Source organism: Hyposmocoma kahamanoa, unplaced genomic scaffold, assembly GCF_003589595.1.
Source record: "Hyposmocoma kahamanoa isolate Upper Pololo Valley unplaced genomic scaffold, ASM358959v1 114, whole genome shotgun sequence".
In the NCBI taxonomy this organism is placed as follows: Eukaryota; Metazoa; Arthropoda; class Insecta; order Lepidoptera; family Cosmopterigidae; genus Hyposmocoma; species Hyposmocoma kahamanoa.
Window position 1 is genome coordinate 94,742 of NW_020653383.1, and position 23,304 is coordinate 118,045.

The window sequence follows — 23,304 nt, forward strand, 5'->3', positions numbered from 1 at the left end:
AAAAAATAAACAATTTAGATTTTCAGTACAAATCGGCAATTTCATACCCCTATTATTAAGTTTTTGTAAATGAGATGCTGATAAGCAATGACGTATTATCTCACAAAACCTTGAAAATTGAGATATTAATGCCTACTTGTAGGATGTCATTTCGTCAACATTTTACAAGTAACATAAACTAAGTGATTTGAAACCTTCAAATAATTGAAAATGGTAAAAACTTTTGACATAAATCCAATAACTACAATTATGAAAAAAAAAATATCTTTAGGTGCCATTTTCTCAAAACTGTGAACATGTTGGTTGACACGTTATTTCTTGTCAGCATTCAATTAGATTGTGCCATTATTTGAGTGGATTTCACTTTTTTATTTCACTATAACTACTTTTATTAAATGTACAATAAATATTACAAAGTTACCAAAGACACCAATTTGGGAATGGCAAGATGTGCTGCATGATATGAAATTAAGAAGAGAAGAACGTACCAAACGGAAATTTAACAGACAAGACTTTATTTATTTACACTCTACGTCTGTCTGTTTGTTTGTCCTGTGCGAAAAACTTTTCTGGCGTGTACGATTCCCTTGTCACAGCTAATATATAAAAACTTACATATAACCAAGAGAGCACAACAACGCAAACAAGATTTTCTGTTCTTCCGAGAGTCAATTAAGCTGGTTCTGCGTGAGGCTTCTAATAAAGTAATTCAGCTAATGGCAAAGATGGTTTGTTAAGCTTTGATCATAAACCTAACCTTGCAATGAAAACGATGTGTAGCATCTTAGTTGAATATTCTATATAGTGTTTGTTATTGATAACAATTTACACTTATTGTGTAGTGTGTGTTCCACCCACGGACCACATAAATTTATTTTCTTTCTTCCGTGGTTCCACCAGAAGCGTTAATAGTCGGAGCGTTTGTTTCGCCTTTTAAAATGCGTGTTGACGTACGTACACAGGTATTCTCACAGAACAATACATGCAATAGAACTGCTTAGCGGGCGTGTCACGTGTGCCAGACAATAGTACGCGGAGTTCCGCATACTTGAGTTTAGTCCGCCATTTTCGTTTTATGTTATGGTTATGTCAATTCAACGCAAAATCTCGAAAATCGTGGAAAAATGTCATATTTTTCTACTTTGTCGAACCTGCAATATTGTCTGTGGTGGTGTTTCATATAATCGTTAAGTTTATTGTGTTTAATTTTAATAAATTTTCAATTTTCTGTTTATCGTTAATACATTTTTTGTTATTACAAATGAAAGTAAACCAACCAAAAAAAAAATATATATATAAATTTAAATTAGAAACTACGACCAATCATTGTCAAGATTTCACAATGCTTCACACTATGGTAGTGTGAGTTTTGGCGACAGCGGTTCGGATAGAAATTGGGACTTAAGGTCTTTCCTTTGTTTTTTCTATGGGTTTTCCCTACGTCCTTTTTCTGAGAGTCCTATGTCCTCTGGCAGAGTAATGGTGGTTGTAACGGTGTGTTTACACCGAGTGGGCTGCTTCGCCTTCGGCAAACAAATTCTCCGCAGTTGACGCGCTGTTTACACCCAGGCGACTGCCGATGTCGTTTTCGCCGAAACCACTAAGTCAGAGAAAGAACAAATTGTTCGAAATGTTAAAGAAACTGACCGGGTTGGTAGGTATTCCTCGATTCGGCAGCACAAGTATTTTTTTTATACTATCAAGTGACGGGACGATCGAGTCGTGCACCTGATGGTAAGCTACACGCCTGTCCACAACAGTTGCAGTGCCACATGGAGCTTTAAATCGCAAAGATCTGAGGGGCACTGCCACTGTGCCTGTCACCCTGAGACATAAATTGACAAGTCCCATGTGCCTGTGGTTTCATCAGCACCCTTATCCTTCCAAACCGGAACGCAGTAATGCTCACATTACTGCTTCGCGGTAGAAATAGGTGCAAGGTGGCAGTACTTCCCAGGACGAACTCTTTCACAAGGAGCTCTACCGCTACTGCTAATTGTGGTGGATTACGGCCGCCAACATATTGAAACTTGTTTGGTCGAACTTCGCTTGCCGAAGGGGGTCGAGTCGTCTAACAGTGATTACCTACACTCGTTCGACTACTGCTCATTCGACTTCGGCAGCGAACTACGGTCGTCAAACGACTCAGTGTTTACACTGGGTAGATTGCCGCCTTCGGCGAGCCGATTTGAAGAAGTTTTGTTAAGAATTAAAATGTAAGTCCCATTGTGGTAATGCAAATTCATATATTTTCTAAAACAAAAACAGTTTATACATGGAATAAATTTGCCTCTTACACAAATATAAATATCTCTATGAGAATAATGATTTACGAAAACAGTAATGATGTTTGTATTTATGTTTATTTGCTGCGTAGTGGATTATCTTTAGATCCATTAAGCATAATTAGATTTGCTCATTCACCCGTAATTATTGTCGCAGGGTAGTCAATCTCGTTGCTCAATAGGATTATGGGTGATGTATGTAGTTTTAGTTTTGATATACTTAATCATTCTGCGAGGGGGTTCCAATTGTTAATTCGAGATTAGTTACAGGAAACGAATGGCATAACTTTTTTCAGGTAAAGGACGTCGTAACGACGCAATATTAATTCCGAGTAAATTAATTGTTTAAAAATTTCTTACGTGTAATATAAAAATAAAATCACAACAACACAGTTCTAAGAATACCCCTTGTAACCCCATACACAACCAAGTTATATTACCAGCACTAGGAGAGGAAAAATTCCTGCTATAAAATCAGATAATGTAGCAGGAATGTATGTTCCCCTTACAAAACTTATATGGCGGACCGGTAATGTGCGAGGAAAAAAACTACTACATAACCTAGTTATGTATGAGTAATGTTGTTTTACAAACTTTCTTTACTTAACTAGCTTTACAAACACAAAAATGGCCGAATGCATCCAAGGTGCAAGGCAATGCAGCCACTCATCTTACATACCAAATTACATTTAATTTAGTGAAATAGGTTTCAAACTAGAATGGTTCTGGTGATTAGTGTAGATAATTGAAAAGAGTACAAAATAAAACATAATTTCTAAAGTATTGATTTTTACCAAACTAATGTTTAATTTAAACGAGTCATTATGACATTCTTTACACAAAAAAAAATATTTTTCTCTCTCAGCTTTTATAATACAAATTGAGTAAGAAACGATGCGTAAATTACATTACCAAGAACAAAAACAAACTCGCGGTATAGGAGGTATGATGAAGGCTTATTCAAATTTTTACAACCGATTACGCCCCATTTCCTTATCAATGCTTACTCTATTAAGAGTTCCTAAAAAATAAATCCCCTGTCGACGATAAGGAAAATCTACTTACCTAAACTGATCTCTAGAATTGAGCATCTCCTGCTTTATAGACAGTATAACCGGACCCAGGTCTTCATCATTCGTAAAATAGTTCCAATGTTCACTTCCGTAGAAGTATTTTTCATAAGTTTCCTGTTCCACAGAGGTAAGCTCAAAGCCACCGGATCGTTCCCATTGCTCTTCGATTGCGGTTTTCTTCTTAGGTGTACTGCCGCCGTTGTCACTGCTGTCTTCTGCTGCTTCGTCCAAAGATCCAGATCGGTGGCGATCTGTGAACATAGGATAAGGAAATTTTTTTATTTAACATTAAAGAATTGGTAACTAACTGCAGGTCCAGCAGTTTAGGCGTCCTGCATAGGGAATTCAAACCAACGCCTTGGCTCAACGGTTTGTACTGTGGGCATTGGATGAGGATCTCCCGGGTTCAATTTCTGGTTTCAATTTGGGAAATGAACTTTTGTAAATTCGTTCCCCTAAGGGATTTTTTAAAATCATATAAAATGTTGGGCTTGGTGGTAAGTGACATTCAGAGTTTTAAATCGCACAGATCTGAGGGAGTGTCATGCTTAATTTCGACAAACACTATTTCGACTCGACAGTACTTCGACTACACATTAATTCGACGGCACACTACTTCGACAAAACATGTTCGATAGGTCACTTGTCCGACCTTTGCGACAGAAATCGACAAATACTTGCTTTAACTAGTTGTTAATTATTACTCGGACATAATTATGTATATGAGATATTCAGCTCAAGAATGAAGTGGTCCCTAAGTAGTCTCTCAGTACAGCAAATATTTATATTAAATATTTCATGTTCTGTTGGAATAGTGACCTGTCGAATACATGTGTTGTCGAAGTAGTTTTCTGTCGGTATAGTGACCTATCGAATGTTCGTGTTGACGAAGCAGTATTCTGTCGGACTAGTAACTTATAGAACATGTGTTTTGTCGAAGCAGTGTTCCGTCGTATTAACGTGTAGTTGAAGTATTCTCGAGTCAAATCAGTGTTTGTCGAAATTAAGCATGGTTCTCTTCTGAGGGTCACTGCCACTGCGTCCCCTGAGATAAAAAGTTGACAAGTCTCATATTCCTGTAGTTTCGTCATCTGTCGCTCTGGTACTCATAGTACGAGGAATTCTCTTGTTTGAGACCAGGTAATTGGTGTGGTTGTCTTTATTAATCTTACATTTATTCTAGCCATATATCGAATGATAATAATCTTCGTATGTTTTGTTTCTTCAATAAATCATTAATGCTAGGATATCGATCATATATACTTTATTTGAGACTAAGAAACACAAATTTAATATTAAGGTATGTTCCATCATAGCCTGTGATATGGGAGAAAATTAGATATTCCCTTACTTATGACATGAAATGTTCAACTGGAGGAAGACTCCAATTCAATCTCAGTTTTCAGTTATAAAAAATTAGAAAATGTAAGGAATGAGTCTTGAAAACTGTTTCTACCTTATTAAATTAATTTTGCGTTTATTCCCAGTAGTTCCATGTACTCAGCTCTGCGTGGTACAATTGTAACCTTTTGAATATTTAAATGGCGAACACTGTTTTGTTCCATGTTTTCTTATGCCAAGTTTAAACAAACTAGTGCAGCGGTTCTCGGTGGCGGCCGTGTTCCGTCATTCACTAATAAAGTTAGGAATATTAGACGACGGTGTTCTTGGAACGAGAACACACGCAGCTTCTGCTATATTTAAAGTGAGATTAGCGTTTAGCGTACACTTTTAAGCATTTTTTCGCTTTCTAGTATGAATGCAGTTGCAAAGATACTAGTAAACAAGGATAAAAAGAACAAAGTTTTCATCATCGTTGAAATATATTATTAATGATTGGCTTATTAGTTTATGTATTTCAGTAATATTATTATACTTTAAAATGAAACTAATGTTTTCGGATTTAAATCGCACATGTTTGTTTTTCAAACAAACATGTGCTTGTTTTTCAATCGTTTTGGGTCTTTTACAGGTACACCACCGGGCCTAGTTTCATTTCTAATGTGTAACAATTGGGAAAATTTGTGAACTCAATATTACACACATTATTTATTATTATTATTTATTATATTATTTTAATTCAAATTGATGTTTGAATAATAGATTTTTTATGATACCAAGTGACGGGACGCATAAGTCGTGCACCTGGTGGTAAGCGACACGCCTCTCCATGGCAGTTGCAGTGCCACTCAAAGCTTTAAAATCACAAATATCTGAAGGTCACTGCCACTGCGCCCGGCACCCTGAGACATAAGTTGAGTTAAGTCCCATGTGCCAGTAATTTCACCAGCATTCTTATCCTTCAGAACTGGAACGCTGTAATGGTCACATTATCGCTTGGCGACAGAAATAGGTAAGACGAACACTTTCACAAGTTGCCTCTACTGCTACTAAAATAAGACTCTACTGCTACTAGAAATGAGATGTTATAAACAACATTCGTTGCCGTATCGCTGCGGGCGACGTCTCAGTCTTATGAATGAAAATTAAAATAATTTAAATGAAAATGGACGGAATCAACAATTTGCAATAATTGCAATCTTCGACATCCGAACGGTCCTACGATGAGAAGTGGTGAGGTCAGCCGAATACCTGAGGTTTAAGGTTCTTACGTTAATGGAGACTAATGACAATGATAATTTGGGGTTGAAATTCTGTGTTGTTGTTTTCATTTCCAATTTAAGCCAGTGTAACAAAATGGTAATATATTATGTCTTCAATACGGATCTACTTAAGATAACAAAAAACATTAGCGAAAAATACACAGTTTCCTTAACCAAATACGTGCGTTAAATAAATCTGAACCTCTTAAAGAAAATTAACATTTTTTGCAAAAGTTTTTGTTTGGTGAAATTACAGGCACATGGGACTTGTCAACTAATGACTAAGGATGACGAGCACAGTGGCGGTGCCCCTAAGATCTTTGCGATTTAAAGCTCTGAGTGGCACTGCAAGTGTTACGACCAGGCGTGTCGCTTACCAACAGGCTTACGATTTTCGTCCCGTCACTTGATATTATAAAAAAAGTTCTTTGTTATCATGAGTATACTATCGACCCTTGAAATACGATCACAACGGTGTTGTACAACGTTATATTGAGCATTCCTTTAGTCTTCTTTAAAGCTCCAATATAGTACAATGTATTTTAATATCATAGGAACGAGCCGCAAATTGTTAAACAATACACGTTGTGTTAAGCCTTTTCTGCCAAGGCTTAAGAAGAATTCTCGCGCGCTACCACAATCCCCATTTCTGATGTATCATGGCGGATACAATGGAATGATAAAGGTGCGTGTGATTTTAGCATTGACTTATCTACCCTTACCTACCTACATACAAACAAGCGTAAGCATCTATTGCGAATATTATGTTCGATCTGCCAAACAGGAGCGGGTTGCCTTACTTGGCCTTATTATCAGTGATCGAAATAGGTAGAGTTTTTTTACCTAAACTTCGAGGACCACAGACAGAAAATGGAGACTGCCTTACGACAACATTTTTTAGGTCCCGGATCTTTTCGGGATTCGGGAGATCATTTAAGTACCTTAAGAATTAACGTTATTTGGGATAGGCAGGTAGACTATATTTATCTTAGCTTTGCTACGATTTGTTGCAACACCAATTTTTCGAAATATTTAGGAAAAAAGTCAATTTTTGATGTACTTAAGAGATTTCCCCAATCCCGAAAAGATCCAGGACCTAAAAAATATTGTCGTAAGGCAGTCGCCACTTTCTGTCTCTGTTCGTCGAAAAAACTACCTATTCCGATCACTGCTTATTACACTATGTTAATACTGACATTTAAAAGCCTTGGTGACTACAAAGTGCCCAGCGTCTCAAGCAGAGGCGTTGGGTTCGAATCCGGGCTCGCACCTCTGAGTTTCTGGGAATGTTTGGCGTGTTGTCTGTGCTATTTGCGACGGACATATCGTTATTTTATCAAATAATAATATTTAATATGTTTTCAATGTTTATGTTTTGTTTTGTTAATTGTAAAGTGAAATGTGTAATAATCAATAAAATAAATAAATTTAATAATTACCACTATTTTTTCGGTGAAGGACAATATTGATGAAACTTGCATATCGAAGAAGGGTCACAACCCTCAGAAAACATGTGAAGTTCCCAACCCATATTGGGCCAGCGTATGTGGACTGTGGCTTAGACCCTCGCCAGAGAAGAGACCTACATGTGGGACGTAGAAATGGGTTGATGATTATGATGATGATAATAATGACTATTAATACTGACTAATACTGACTATTGATAATACTGAATATGTAACCTTACGTTTTAATTTAAAACCTTTTTAAGAACAAACTATATCAGACGAGAGTCATTGTGTTCACAGTTATGACAAAGTCATAATACCCAGTAATGTCAGCATTACTGTGTTCCGGTTTTTAAGGGAAAAGGTGCTGGACAACTTATGTCTCAGGGTGACGGGCGCAGTGGCAGTGCCTCTCATATCTTTGTGATTTAAGCTCTGAGTGGCACTGTAACTATTACGGATAGGCGTCTAGCTTACCATCAGGCGCACGTCTTGTTCGTCCCGTCGTTTGATATTATATAAAAAAATACGTTGCATGGCCACTCAGAGCTTTAAATCGCAAAGATCGAGGGGCACTGCCACTGCGCCTGTTACCCTGAGACATAAGTTGACAAGTTCCATGTGCCTGTAATTTCACCAGTAAATTTTTAATTTCTTTTACAATTAAAAAATAATATTTGTAAAGGTTTATGTCTAGTATTATATTACATAGAAAATTTTATTGAACACGGTGTTTTGGTTTAATTATTCAATGTATAAAATGCATAAAGTCATAACACAGTCCCAAAAAACTGTACACCTGCTATTTGCATATATTATAATCTGATATACAATGAGTATTCACTCTTATATATGACAACTAGGTGTACATAATTATGTAGATTCCTTTTACTCAAAAAGGGAAAAGATAATTTGAACTGTATATTTTCAATTTACCTTTTTTGGTTTTATGTGTAACAACATCTGGTGTGCTGTTTTTTATTGAGTACATAATACATTTTTCTTTACAGTCCTATCTAGATCCCTTGAAAGTGCAAATTAATTCAGGTTTGGTCGATTTCTTTGATTTTCGCGATTGCTATGCTTACTATGCTATACGCATTAGGAATGGAAAAAAAATCCTCGATCTAAATCGCGTACATTTATTTTTCAAACAAACCAATGTATCGGGGTCGTAATGATCACTACTGACGTATACATGTTATTAAAAAGCAAGTTTTATCTAATAACAATTTAATCTATTGTTATTAATGTCATGTATTTAAATGATAATTTTAAATTTGCAAAATCAGCAAGCAAACATCTAAACGGTCATCTTTTTTAAAATGCATATCTATTCTGAGCTACGAAAAAATATTTGATTTGTATATATTAACTTTGATAGTTTTATGTTGGCCCTCAAAACTAAGACAAATGAGCATTAAAAAACCTGAAACCATGTTCGGAAACGCAAGCAAATTCACTTCTGGCTTCTGCTTTGTCATATACTAACCTAACCTAATCTATTGAACGAAGGGGGCAACAAAAGCGATTTGATTTGTATATGAAAAAAGAGGATCAAATATTTTTGACTGTTAAATATTAATTTATTAGCTTAAATAGTGTGACCTTGAATGACGTTTATAATTTATCCGTAGACCAACTAATATAGATGGAACACTTAAGTTATATGTATATCAAACATAGAAAAAATGTCGTTTATTTGAAAAATGCACATTTACAGTTATATTTTTGAGGATCAAATAATATTATCCCATTATTAATTAGCAGGTTATATTTTCAGTCGACAAATGTTCCTACATAAACAAGTTTCATCGAGAATAATTAAACACAAGTAGAAACGGAAGTCCCACGATCCCCTTTCACGAAATCCACTGTTCTTAGTGAGTCGTCGTTGGTCGAGCTGTGTTCTGGGACCTGTTATCAGAACAATTCATACATGTCACCTGTCATAGTTAAAGCCTTGGCTTATCACGTCTGGGTTTACCAACGCGATGCCCACACCTTTCATGAATAACATCGACTAATACAAAATTCTTATGTATAATTTTGAATATTACTAAATGTTTTATTAAACTATTAATCGACATGTACATAAGTCATAGGTGTCAAGGACGGTTTTTGAAATTGGTAGTATATTTTGAATCTAGTCTTCCCAGAACGTTATCGAGTAAACTCGCACACTGACACTCGTCTGCTCTGTCAAAGCCCATGGTATTATCATATCACTTTCGTTGTCTGGCTTTAGAATGCTCATATTAATATTTATTTCAAAATTTTATGAGTTACTTTATGGAAAAAAACAAATATTACTTAATTCCAAAAAGAACTTGGCTTTCTACTTCAGTACTTAATAAGTAATACTAATCCTATTTGTGCAGCGCGCTCAGTAAATGCCTAACGCGACTCCTTTATACACGCTTGAATTTGTATGCCTTTGAGATGTGTCATTTTTCGTAGCTCAAATAAAAATGTGCTACAAGTACAGACGATAAAATATCCGATGCTATTCATAAGAAAATCTGCAATCTCAATGAAGCAATATTCGAATATTTGTTGACTTGCATTGTTTGGGCCCCAAACTTCAAAGGAAGAACGGGAATAAACATATTTTTATATTTAACGTAGCTCATAACAGAAATTCCTACTCTCGAAAGCGCAAAGAATTTCATACGAATGATTAAGTTCGTTAATTTCGTATCTTGGGAATTTATTTGAAAAGAAAATCTTGGTTTTATCAGTGTTTCCAGTGACGTTTAATTATTCCATTGGATCATAAAAAAAATTGTTCATTGAATACCGATCTAAACTCAGCGGAGACAATTATAAGCTGGGAAGTGTTATGTTTACAGCCTTGGCTACGCGACGGAAGTGTCAAAATAAATGAACCAAATAATTTTCTTCGACAACAATGTTCCGAATATTAAGAATATTTTTTTATTTCGAGGATAAACGTGAATGCAATTAATTAGGACCAATGATTGTTTATCGACTTTCATAAAAAAATTAACGCTACCATTCTAGTGACTTTATGATTTTTTAAGTGGGCATGTTATTGTAATATTTTAGCACACAACCGTGAGTACTGCTGCAATGAGCAATGCTGTACAGGTGGCTAGCTTAGTATAACTTCAATTGTAGCCAGTATGTTATGACAATGCGTAATGTAAAAACGAGGACGTTACCAGTTTAGTTTAAATGAATTACGAATTCAATAAATCTTACGGGACCTTTGTCTAGCAGAGTTACCCGTATGAGCGAGTAAACCTAAAGCGACTTTGACTGAGCGGGAAAAGCGAGAAGTAGAAGGTAGCCTCGCTTTGCATTAATAATGCGAGTGTCACAAACAAGAAAATTTCGTAGTTTCTTCAACATGATTATTTTTCGTTGAAATGAAAAATGAATATTCTATAGCAAGGTTCTAGATTTTAATCTTCTTCTGTTAAATAAAGATTTTTTCATATTTCTTTCAGAACTTTAGTTATTCGTAAATTTTTTTGCAATAATATTGCTCTAAAATAGCCTAAAGTCGGTTGCTTTAAATTATACCCAGTTACATGACCTACCTCTTATGTTCCATCTTTCAGCAAAGAGCATCTGTACAAAGAGATCGCAAAGAGAATCGAACTTGGGTGGATAGCTTTCGTAAAGTTGGAAGATGTCCTTCGGTCCCAGTGCCTGAAGACCCGCCTTTTCAACAAGTGTGTCTTACCAACAATATCGATATATGATGTCGAAACATGGACGCTTACTAAGGAAATTGTGCACCCAATATGTGTTGCACAAAGGACCATGGAGCGCGTTATGCTCCATGGCCCTTATCTCTTTCACACTTCTTGATAAAATTCGAAACACGGAAATCCTATAACGGACGAAAGTTCATGACGTTGGGGACAGTGTTAGACCTTAAGTGGAGTTGGGCAGGAAATCTGGTTAGACGTGGTATTGGTGGCTTTGACGGAGCGGTGGCCAAGGACGCATCAAGGACAGGTCGAAGATATCCGGGTCGTCCAGTAGAATGCTAGGTCGCCTTGGACCAGAGACGCACAGGACCGAAGACATTTCACTATAATATTTAAAAGCCCTTGTAAAAAAAAAACAAACAATAGTTACTGACGTGGTAATTAATTCCCAACGAAACTTTAAATTACAATAGTTTTCGGAATTACTCGTTTGATAGAAACAGCTAAGTGAGCCCGAACTCATAAATAAGTTGGAATTATTATCCGATATAGTTTAGGGGGTATTAATGGCAGGACAGCGGCTATATCTATGAAATTAGACGTGTAAAATGTTTATGATGGTTATTAGTATTATAAATACATTGTTCGGTTAGCAAGTTACCAACGCACTATATCAGGAGTTCTAGATCAAGTAAGCCTTTGTTTTTTGGGTTAAGATAACAATAGATTACAGATAGCATCATGTTCTCCTCAGTGTTTGAGTTTTTCCTATGGTAGCCGTACGCCAGCGCAAGTTCGAGATTTGACATTCATTCAAACAATTTGGCAAATATATGTATATGTTACAGTGGACAAGTCCCATGTGCCTGTAATTTCATTAGTTGCCTTATCCTTCAAAGCCGGAACGTACTAATGCTCACATTACTGCTTGGCGGCAGAAATTGGTAAGGTGGCAGTACTTCTCGCTGCTCTCTTCTCTTCTCGAGCTTTACTGCTGCTGAAGTCTACCATCGAAAATTATCGTTCAAATTCTGAGTAATAATCGCATGTCTTCCTTAAGCGCCAACGTCAGCGGAATCATCGATTGTGTCGATGAAGCGCTTTAAAAAGAAGAAGATGCAAGCTTTCGCCATCTATTTATTACCATTTCATTTCTTTGCATTTGTAAGCTGGTCTTTCTTGTTTTTGGCGGCTCTTTAATTCTGGCTACCATGTGATCTGTCAACATCGGACCTGTGTCAGATATGACCGTTTCGTCAGTTTTCTGTTTCATTTCATTCTATAAAATGTACTATCGTTTTACAATTGGAAATATGCTAATTTTAGTATAAACATTTCGATGTCATTGTTAATATTTACATTACACATCTGAATTGTAAAGTTAGTGTAGATAGTTGAGCATTTACTATAAAAACAAAACTTATGGGCAACAAAATAACAATAAACGGAAACTGAAAAGGCAAATTTTAGAACACAAAACTCGTAGAACTTAGAACACGCTGCCGTCTACTAACTAAAACGCGGCTAAGTGTCAAATGTCCTTTATAAATAGCAAAAAGAACAGTACAAAATTCTCTTTTAATAACAGTGTTCGAGTTATCGGAACTTGCCCTAACGATGCATTGCGGAAATACCATTAAACAATTTCAATATTCTAAAACTGGGTTATGGTTTTTTATGATATCTCAAAAAAATATTTTTAGCAGACCGTAGCACGAGCAATAGGACACGAAAACTGGCCAAAATAGTTACTACGCATGCGATTCTTTTTAGAGTTAAGTGACAAAAAAAATTATGGTATCGATACTGCCCAATAAAATTGCGAATTTATAATTTTTATATTTATGATATTGTTAACACATTCTAAGTTGGAGTGTTAATTTGTTGAAATAGATTTATAGTGTTTGATAAGTAGTGTCGTAAGTAAAGGGCGCTAAGTTCTAAAACTGCTTAGACTGTGAATCACTACAACAATGTGAACAAAAATGTGTGGAAGTATTAGTCATTGTAGATTTTTTCCGAATTTTGTGTGTGTGATAAACATGCAAAATGCAAATATTGAATTCTGTGGGTGAAATGCAAAGAACCTTTAGTTCTTAAATAGTAATCAAATAGTAATTTTTACAATAGAGTATTTTAAAAAGTATGAGGCTTTTATTAGGCAGTCTAAATCAATCGTAAGGTCAAATAAATTATGTTAAATAAAAAACAAATGACGACAGGACTTCAATGTCTTTTACGTGCGTGAATAAATGTAATGCGTGTTTTCTAAAACAATATTTGTAAAAACATCTAAATTCCTAAATAAGGACTTGAGATCCTTTGCCTCGCACCTATAGAATTGTATAGAGTACGAAATAAAAGATAATAAACACATTTCACATATTTTAGAAATAAGTTAAACAATAAGAAAAGAAGGTGAGAATCAAATTGTGTTAAATATTTCGGAATATAAGAGTTTAATGTTGTTTGCATAATTTACATATTCGTAGTATCCAAGTTTTTATATACATGTATACATGTTTGCACATTAAATTGTTGCAAAATTTAGGGTCACATTTCCATAAACGAGTAGAGATGGTATACTATTTCCTGTAGCTGTCTATCGTTTTTTGACACATTATTTAACTATACGTGATGTCAGAAATATCGCCGTACGAGAAAAGCTAAAAAGGGTTGAATAATGTTAACAACGTTTGTTATAAATTATAAGTGAATTACTGGCCACATAATAATACATAGAGTTTGTTTACAGAGTATTTTTTTTAAGTATTGTATGGGGAAATTCGAAACCATAGAAGATACAAGGAGTCTTTTTTTGTGAATACAATTTTAGTCAATTTTTTTGTTCAGCATGAGTTACCCATAAAAATAAATAAAATTGATAAATTTTTTTTAGTGCCAATTGACTCAATTTCATAAAGGGATCATTTCATTATACAGGACGAAAAAAATCGGGACAGCCGAAGTTGGCCAAACATGAAATATTTTCGTACAATTATTGACAATTTTTTTTAATACTAATAGACTCAGTTTCTAATAAGTATGATTTCATTGTATTGAAAGAAAATTTAGAAAAAGTTTTTTCATGCGAAATTAATAACATTTTGTTATTTTCTTCCAATACAATAAAATCATTATTACAAGAAACTGAGTCTATCAACATATTAGTCAATTTTATTAATTTAAAGTATTTATAAATTATTAAATACATTACATATTATCAGTATTTAATAATTGACTAATGAAATAACTATAATTGAATATTATGGCTATTTAAGTACAACTCGAGGCCTTTATGTAAGTGACAACCACGAATTTAAAATCAATAGTATATTAATAATGTTAAACAAAAACTATCAAAACTATAACTTGAGTACAGCAATACATAAATCGATAGTTATTATTAATTAAATATTTAAATAATTATAATAAGGCGTGTTGGCTATTTATTTAAGTAGCTGGATCGGAGGATAGGATGTGGTCTGGCTTTGAGAAGAACTTGCAACAGATGAGTATGTATTACAATATCATTTAATCTTCGCTATTTGATAGGTATACCAATAGTAAACGCTGTGTGGTTTAATACCCTTAAAAGGATGTTAGATAATAAATTATGACTTTATGTAGCGACCGCATGGGTTTTGGATTATAGCGGTGCGCGGTGTTGTAATATTCCGATCTTTACGATAGTTTAGCGACCAATATTTGGGCGTTGTTTGGGGATAAATATGAATAAGATTACAAATGATAGCAAATTGAAAAGTGTATTATTAGATAGTTCTCAAAGTAAGATAAGTTTAATTGGCGTACTCTTCCTCCTCTTAGCGTCGTATACCTCATTACTGAGGGTCGTGGCTCCCCGCGGAAAAAGCTCCGCATGAGAACGCTGCGCCATCTGTGGCGGTCTTTGGTATAGTGGAGCCATCGAGTATATAACCGTAAATAGAGACGAAACAAGGGTCATATATTCCTGGTAACACATTAGCGATAGAGCTCTTATAAATATCAACTCTCGTTTGCACTGAAATATAGACAGGCCAACTACAGAACTGCGTGTACGTCTCCGTATATTTCAAAAAATATTCTGTATTTATTGTAATAAAGATAATATCTCTAACAATGTCGTGCTGTTCTATTCGGTGGTGTAGGAAAAACAGCAAAACATCTAATTTCAAAACAAACGGAATCACATTTCATCGGTAATTAAATATTAAATATGTAATTTTGCAATTTTCGTCCATCATAGCAAAGCTCAAGTTAACTGGGCGATTTGAAGTAAAACAATTGACTTGAATTGAATTGAATCGAATTCGGGCTAGCCAATCGGAGCTCAGTTGTCACAGTAATGATATGGCAGAATAGTTTTCAAACGAATTAAATGACATTTTGTCTCTATTTCTGGTTATATACTCGATGAGTGGAGCGCATCATGGATAGCCATGTCGAGAGCCGCACAAACTTGGTCGGAGCATCTTATGGGACAGCGACCTCTCAGACGTTTACCGTGGATCCGTCCAGTTACCATTAGTTGTTTGAGGCCCTTCTTTCCTGGCAATGTGACCAAAGAAATCAAATATCCTGCATAGACATAAGGTGGACAATCTGATCTGGACGTTAAGTTCCCGCAAAATTGAGTCGTTGCGCGTTGGTGCGAAAATCAGTCCAACGGACTCCCAACATTTTCCTCCAGCACCACATCTCGAAGGCGTCAATTGGCGCACAGTCGCTAGTAATCTCAGATATGTGTAAAGTCAGTGCAGTGTCGACGTATTAAAGATCATAAACATAGAAAGTAATATAAAAGGTAATAGCATAGTGGAAGAAAAAGATTAATTATATACTTTCTATAGTATTTAATTAATTTGACTATGTATTGCCCATGATATATGTACAATAAAATTCATATACAATCTTTTGCCATCTTTCGTGTAATTTTAGAATTCCCCTTTCTAATTCATAAAAATTCCTGTCTTTCCTTATAAAATATAGCTTTAATGTCGTTTGATGGTCTCTTCGTTATCAAAGCCGTGCCATTCAAAGAATATTGTAAGCACCGAAACAAGTGAAAATCTGAAAGAGCTGTGTCGGATGAATACGGTGGATTATAAGACACCCCAACCTAACTGCGATAGTTTTTGACGGCTTTGGAAATATATGTGTGATTTGGCATTATCATCGTGAAATACGACACCTTTCAATTCACCAGTTTTGGGCATTTTTCACGAGTTATAAACTTAAAAATTTTCCCGCCTATTTTAAAATACACGCTAGAACATTATTTTCAAAAGACCACAGATACCTAATATAACATTCAAAAAGAATACAGTTTTGTTTAAAGTTAACTAGTGGCAAAAATCTCATGGACTTTTGGTCAACCCATTATATGCCTTGGGCAATTTTATTCCCTTCACATTAAGATACTTATCCTTAACAAAAGTTACAAACATGTTTTAATAAATCACGTTAGGAAAATCTCGGCTTGCGTCTCATTCAAAGAAAGATCTGGAGATAAAATTCCACAGCGAAACTCAATACTGTTCGAAAACACGAGTTCCCGGGTGAGGATAAATTTTATTTGCATTCAAACACACACGACCGTGCACCTTTGCATGCTTTGTAAGAAAAGTTTTCCCAGGCGAGAAATCTTGAGAGATTGTTTAAATCTTGTTAGGGAGAATTTTCGTTGCCACCTAAATGCTGTATACGGTTTTAAGATTTTGTTGTATTAGTTCGTTTTCTACATTTTACATTTGAGCTGAAGTTATTAAAAGGAGTAATGTAATGCTCCATATTAATGTGATATACTACGATCTTGTATTCGCAAAAAGCTATTGAATGCATTTGTATGTAGCTTAAAATAACGATTTATGTACTAGAGAGAGCGCCGCTCGTAAGACGTCCTACGCTATTATTTATGTGATTTTTACACAAACGATACCACTCTATCGTTGGTTTTATGTCAGTTTTACGATCAGAGTAATGTAATTCGACACAAAATCTGCCATTTGGCGTTTCGGTGTAACGTATCTGCAAAGACTTTTTTCAGAAAGAATGTGTCAAATCACGATCTTGGGACGCACTTCGGACCCGATATCGGCTGGAAGTGTTTCGTGGGAGCATCCGTCCGACACGATACTAAACCGATAATTGTTGTTTCATATTTCGGATTTCGTGATAGCCCTCCATACTGTGACAAAAGGTAGAAAAGATTGAAAAATTATATCGCCGTTGAAAACGTCTGCCGTCCAAGAGGAACTGGTCAACTAACCTCTGGCAACTTAGATTTATTGTTTCGATTGATGGATAGGTAACTCCATCAGTATTATTTCGGTGTTAGATGGTCCTACTTAGTGGTATTTTTTTACAGTTTCGTTAATACAACATTATCCGACAAACTGTTTTGACCATCCTCTGTGCGGTTACGCAATTTGAGGCATGGCATTTTACATTCGGTTCAATAATTACATGAAAAAAAAATTAAGTGCAGTGGCAAACAAGTGGTCAATGGCATGTTGAAACATAAGCGGGACGTGCAATGTGGGTGGAAGTGGATTTTTCAAAAAATAAATGACTTAAATTCTTAGCTGGTGCACTGATTAAACTAGACTAAAAATTAGATAAACCTAACTACTACCGTATAAAGTATATTCCATGTTAACATTTATAATAGTTATTATTATTGATACAAAGATCAAACAACACAAAGAAAAATTCCTTCTATCTGATTGAACTCAAACTAGCGTCTGTTACCATACCTGGGCCACCGCACTTACCATTCACATTATAGTTGTAATATTGACGCGAATAATAACAAAAACTAATGGAATATTTTCACAAAAAATACATGAATATGAAAAATAAAAATAAAAACTTTTGAAAGCTAGAAAAGTCTACGAGGTGGTAATGATTCTAGGTATTGACATTTCTTTTCGTAAATTACCCCAAAAAGAGATAGATATACGTACGCTTTATTGCTCACATAAAAACATAAACAACATATGGTTTATTTTAAAATAAAATTTAAGAGAGGTTGAATCAGTGTTAAATTTTGGAGAAAATTGTATACACTGCTTCTTATATGTGAAATTTAGGTACAGAAATTATTTATTTTAACTTTTTTTAAATTCACTCTTAAAGAGGGAGTAACGAGGTGCTAAATTGTTTATGCGAACATTTCTTTGGGTCTATTATTCTGTAACTTGAAATACAACTAAACACGCATTTTGTTCAATTTCAATTTGTCGAACGAAATGTGTGTGGCGAAGTCGCAAGCACAAGTGTGTATTTTAAAACACAGCGACTAACAAATATAAGTAAAATGTATTCAGATTTTTAAGTGTAAATTAAATGAAGTAAAAGACTACAATTCCTAAAGCACTACAATTCCTTTCATGTATGTCTGGCCCACCCACACTGAGCAACATTCGGCGTGTATATTAGAGCGACGGCCCACAGCCGCTGCCGGTGCGTTGTGTCGTCTCAACGTTATGATTTCAACGCACAGAGTGCCATACGATTCGGTGTCGCATCGCAGCACCCCTCCCTGAGTCGTTTCCTAGCGCATCGTCTGGCATCGCTCTCTAGTTATGGAATTTTTAAATATGGCCTGCATTAAAGAGCTATTGTCATTTTCTAAAATCATAAATGTTGAGGCCGTAGGCCGAGATGCAGCGGAGGGTGAAGCCCGACGCGTTCGCACGCCTCTATTACGAGTACAAGATCTCATAATTGTTCGAAACAGAAGGCACATTTCCCGATGTAGTGGAAATGAGATACTTATAGAAGTAGTTAAAACTGTAAGTATGATTTCAGACGACATCCCAGAACCCGCTTAAATAATGCGTGTTGGTAAATTTAAATCGGGTGAAAATCGCGCTATTAAAGTATGTTTTGAGTCCGAAGAAACAGCTAAACATATAATCAGAAATAAAAATAAGCTAAAAAGAACAATGATAAAAATCTTTGCTGATCAGACACCGTACCAACAAACAAAGTTTAAAAAGCTAAATGACGAACTAAATCGCACGACAGACAGAAGGAGGAGAACCTTACAATAAACCTTATAATAAAGGTGCGCCCCAAATCGTCGCCGCTCCCCCAAAAAACTACTAACTACTACTAACTTCGATTATAGTAGCCAGAATTATATAATAACAACATATCAAGTCCTCAACAAGTATGATGATCTCACATATAAGAAAAATTACCTGAAATTCCTGTATGCAGATGCTCGTAGCATTGTAAGAAATTTAATGAACTCTGTTGTATTGTTAAGTCTATGACAACAGTAATACAAATTATAGTGCTAGTAGAGACATGGATTAAGTCAGATGATGAAGCCAAACGAATCCAGATACCAATATAGGCGAGATACTACGGGTGGTGGTGTTTCAATATTTGCTGTAAATACTTAAAACACCATATTGTTGAAGAAACAAGGCAAGATGATAATCAATATATATGGATTCATGTAACGAAATTCTTTTTGGATATCGGAGCAGTTTATACGCCAGGTCGAACAAATGTCAAAAGTTTTCTTGACACACTTTCCTATCAACTAAATCGGCGAAACAGAGCGGTAGTTCTCGGTGATTTTAATTTCAAATTACTAGAGCCTGACATATCAGTGGAATGTTATAAGGATACGCTATAAGAAAATGTATACAAAATAATAAACAAAATTACACCTAAGTATTTGTGAAACATCGAAGAAAACATAATATTACTTTTAAATACAAAAACGAAAATACCCAATTGAAGCGTCTGAGAAATGCAAATAAACTTGTGTTGCGTCCACCTAGAACAAACTATGGCAAAAGAAATATTGCATATGAAAGTGCTAAAATTTACGACGAACTACATAGTATTATAAAAGAAATTAAAAAACGTATAAATTGAAATAGTTACTCAAAATACATTTATTTGACCAAAATAATAAAATTAGCAACAACACGTAAAACATATCGTAATAAAAATCTGTTTCGAGTACAGATTTATAGTACTATATATAGTTACCACATCAAGTTATTGCTGATCTATGTATGTATTCCCTGTCTTTGTTGGTTCAACGGCGCACTGGTTGGGTTTTTGTAGTAATGTTTTAAAATTTATCCACATTAAAATAAACAAAAACAACATCGATTATTTTTTTTTTGTTTTTATTGTTCTTTTTTAAAGTAGTCTCTTTTTTTTTTTTTATACCTGACAGGCAAATGACTCCACTCCACCTGATGTTAAGTGGAAAGTGGTATCCAAACGCGAAGGAACCTAGTGCAGCGATGGAATCCTCACTGCACTAGCCGCCTCCACCCTGCCTGCCTACAATATGCCTCTTCACGCCTCGTTTGAAGGACCCCATATCATAAGAGGGAGGGAAGACATGTGCCGGAAGGGAGTTCCATTTGTCAACAGTGCGGCAGAGAAAGGAGCCACCGAACCTTTTAGTACGCGATGGAATGCGGCAGGTAGTGAAACGGTGACTACGAAGGCCAGCACGCGTGCTTCTGAGCAGGAACGGGGAAGGGGGGATGAGGTTGAACAGCTCCTCAGAGCACTCACCATGGTACATGCGGTAAAAGGCGCTAAGCGATGCAACATCTCTACGCAGTTGCAGAGGTTCAAGGCGTGATGAGACCTAATCTAAATCTAATTATTTTTGATCATTGTAAGTAAACACATTTAAGTTATTACTATTAATTAAGAGTGCAGCACTTTCGCGTATGCAAAATATACTTATTAATGTTTTAGCTAGTCCATAAATTCTCATTAAGGTGAATTGTAAATTCTTATGAGAATAAATATCTGAAACCATATAGCGTTGTTGTATCTCAACCGTCTCTCTGTTAGATTCTTTTACTTGGAAGCTATGCCAAATCGACTGGCAAATCCTTCCACCATGATGGGAAGTACTTATTGCAGCATATGTCATCGATATGATAAGAAGAAGTAACTCATTCTAATTGTTTATTTAATTTATTGGTATATAAAAAACAGAGTTAACTAAAATATTAGCTATAGAAGAGAGAATCTCTTAACACAAGTAGAAGGCTCAAATTCCGGTGTTAATTTTCTGTACCAAAGTAGTACTAAACAAATATTGTCGAACATGAGTCACATAACAAGAAAATTCCAATACACATATAAGGACATTTTTCCCAATAGACATGCAATGTGACGCGAAGAAGCTCATTGTGGCGAAACGAGCAGGTCAGTAGTATCGTCATTTGAACATGGCGTGACTTTTGAATAGTGTCGATAAGGATATGGGCGGCCCGGCGTGGCGCCACAAATGACGTCATACGACGATAAATTGAAAACGTGTTGCGAATGTACATCGCTCCTCACAAGGGTGCTATTGGACAGTTTCATTTCCACACTTTCCATAAGATTATTGCAATATGATAATTTCATTAAATGTCACTGCGCGGGAATTTAATCAACACGTATATTTATAACTTTCTATTTATGATATTGGTGGCATAACTAAATAATATAGGGTTTATTTCTCTCTTTTAATTACTATGTTGTTCAATGACTGTATGTAAATGTTAACTATTATATAATATTGATATTTACCAAAGCAAACTAGAGATAGGGTGTTGCGTAATGGAGCATTAAAGTGAAAGGACGTTTGTGTAATTGGGCGTGTGTACCCTCGAACAAATAGGTAAGTTTTTGTACTTTCTTAAAAAACTTTTGCCGTTACTGTATTTTTGTACTCGTTCGCAAAATGGAAACGGAGCCTATTTAAATTTCCGTTGGTATAAAATTAAGTTAATCGATGACCTTCATACCATTACCATTATTTCTTGAGAAACTAAACACAAAGTTCTAATAATCTCAGTACAGTGTACTTAAAAATCCGATCTCAAAAGTACGTGGAATTACGTCTATTTGCTAAGTTTTATTGAAATATCCCCTAGTTCACCACTATACAGGACTTGACACTGGAGATAATAAAAATCGGTTCTCACTACTCAAAGTATATTGAGAGAAAAACGCCTTAAATTGGAGAAATAGCAAAATCAATCATTAAAATAATTGCTCCTTAAGTAAAATTTAGGCGCTATTTATAAAAATGAATGTGAACAGCCACCCTTAGAGGTGGATGATTTTCTTCAAAATGAAATGGGACCACTATGGAAGTACCCTCTTTCGAACAAAAAAAGAATCATGAAAATACAAAACACATGTAACATACATACAAAATAAATCAAATTGAGAAACTCCTCCGTTTTTTAAGTCGGTTAAAAACGAAGTAGAAAGTTTGTAAAATATGTATACCTACTTTTATATTTTTATAGAAGCTCTGTGGACAAAGTGTTCACAGTATGTGCTCACGCATAAAAAATCATCGTCATCAACCCATTAATACGTTCCACTGCCGGGCACGGGTCTCCCTCAGGCGAAGGTTTAGGCTATCGTCCATCACGCTGGCCCAATAGGGGTTGGGGACGTCACACGTTTTCCGAGAGTTGTGAACCTCCTTCAATGTGCAGGTTTCATCACGACGTTTTCCTTCATAGAAAAGCCCAGATTCAAACCCACGGTCTCTGCTTAAGAGACGGTAGGTCATTAGGCCAACCACGGCTTTTATAAAAATCAAGTAGAAACAAATACTCGTCTTACATTGTTTGATTTTCCACACGTTGTTTCTATATAGTATAAAATAAGTAACCTACATATTATAATTATATAAACAAACGAGAAAAGCAACGTCTGGTTGTGTGTCCGGATGAGAGAAATATTTGAATAATTTTTAATAAAAATGATGTAAATTTTGAAATTAATTTGGATTGTTTGTTATATGAAACTTTATGGTATTCTTTGTTTTGTAGAGAAATTAATTTTATTTAACATTTAGCTGTCATCAAATCTCATTTCCATTTCGGTGATGAGTCACAAAAAAAACTCAAGCGTTGTGTTCGCGGTCTTTCTGTCCGTGGCACATAGCATCCATAGTTGCTTCGAAATCATCATTACCACTTCTTCAGGTTCTATTAAGTTGACGTACTTGATCGATGACAGAAGCGCTTGGACATTGAAATGTCTCGTCCTTTTGTGCTTCAATAAAGCAAGCCAGCAAATGTTACAATGAGTCGCTTTGCAAGAGAGTTAAAAAGTATACTCGTACTAGCATAAAAGCAACACCAAAGAACGAACTTGTCTCACAGCTATATTCGAAAAGGACTCGGGGTCCACTGACTGGG

At 35.4% G+C, this 23,304-nt stretch overlaps 1 protein-coding gene across 1 annotated transcript in view; it reads right to left on the bottom strand.

Moving 5' to 3' along the window:
* LOC113239692 overlaps positions 1-23,304 on the bottom strand; it is a 155,774-nt gene that overhangs the window by 39,083 nt on the left and 93,387 nt on the right. The window contains exon 7 of the mRNA XM_026476774.1: positions 3,351-3,609. Within this exon, the coding sequence (XP_026332559.1) occupies positions 3,351-3,609 (259 nt within the window). The remainder of the gene's footprint in view (positions 1-3,350; positions 3,610-23,304) is intronic.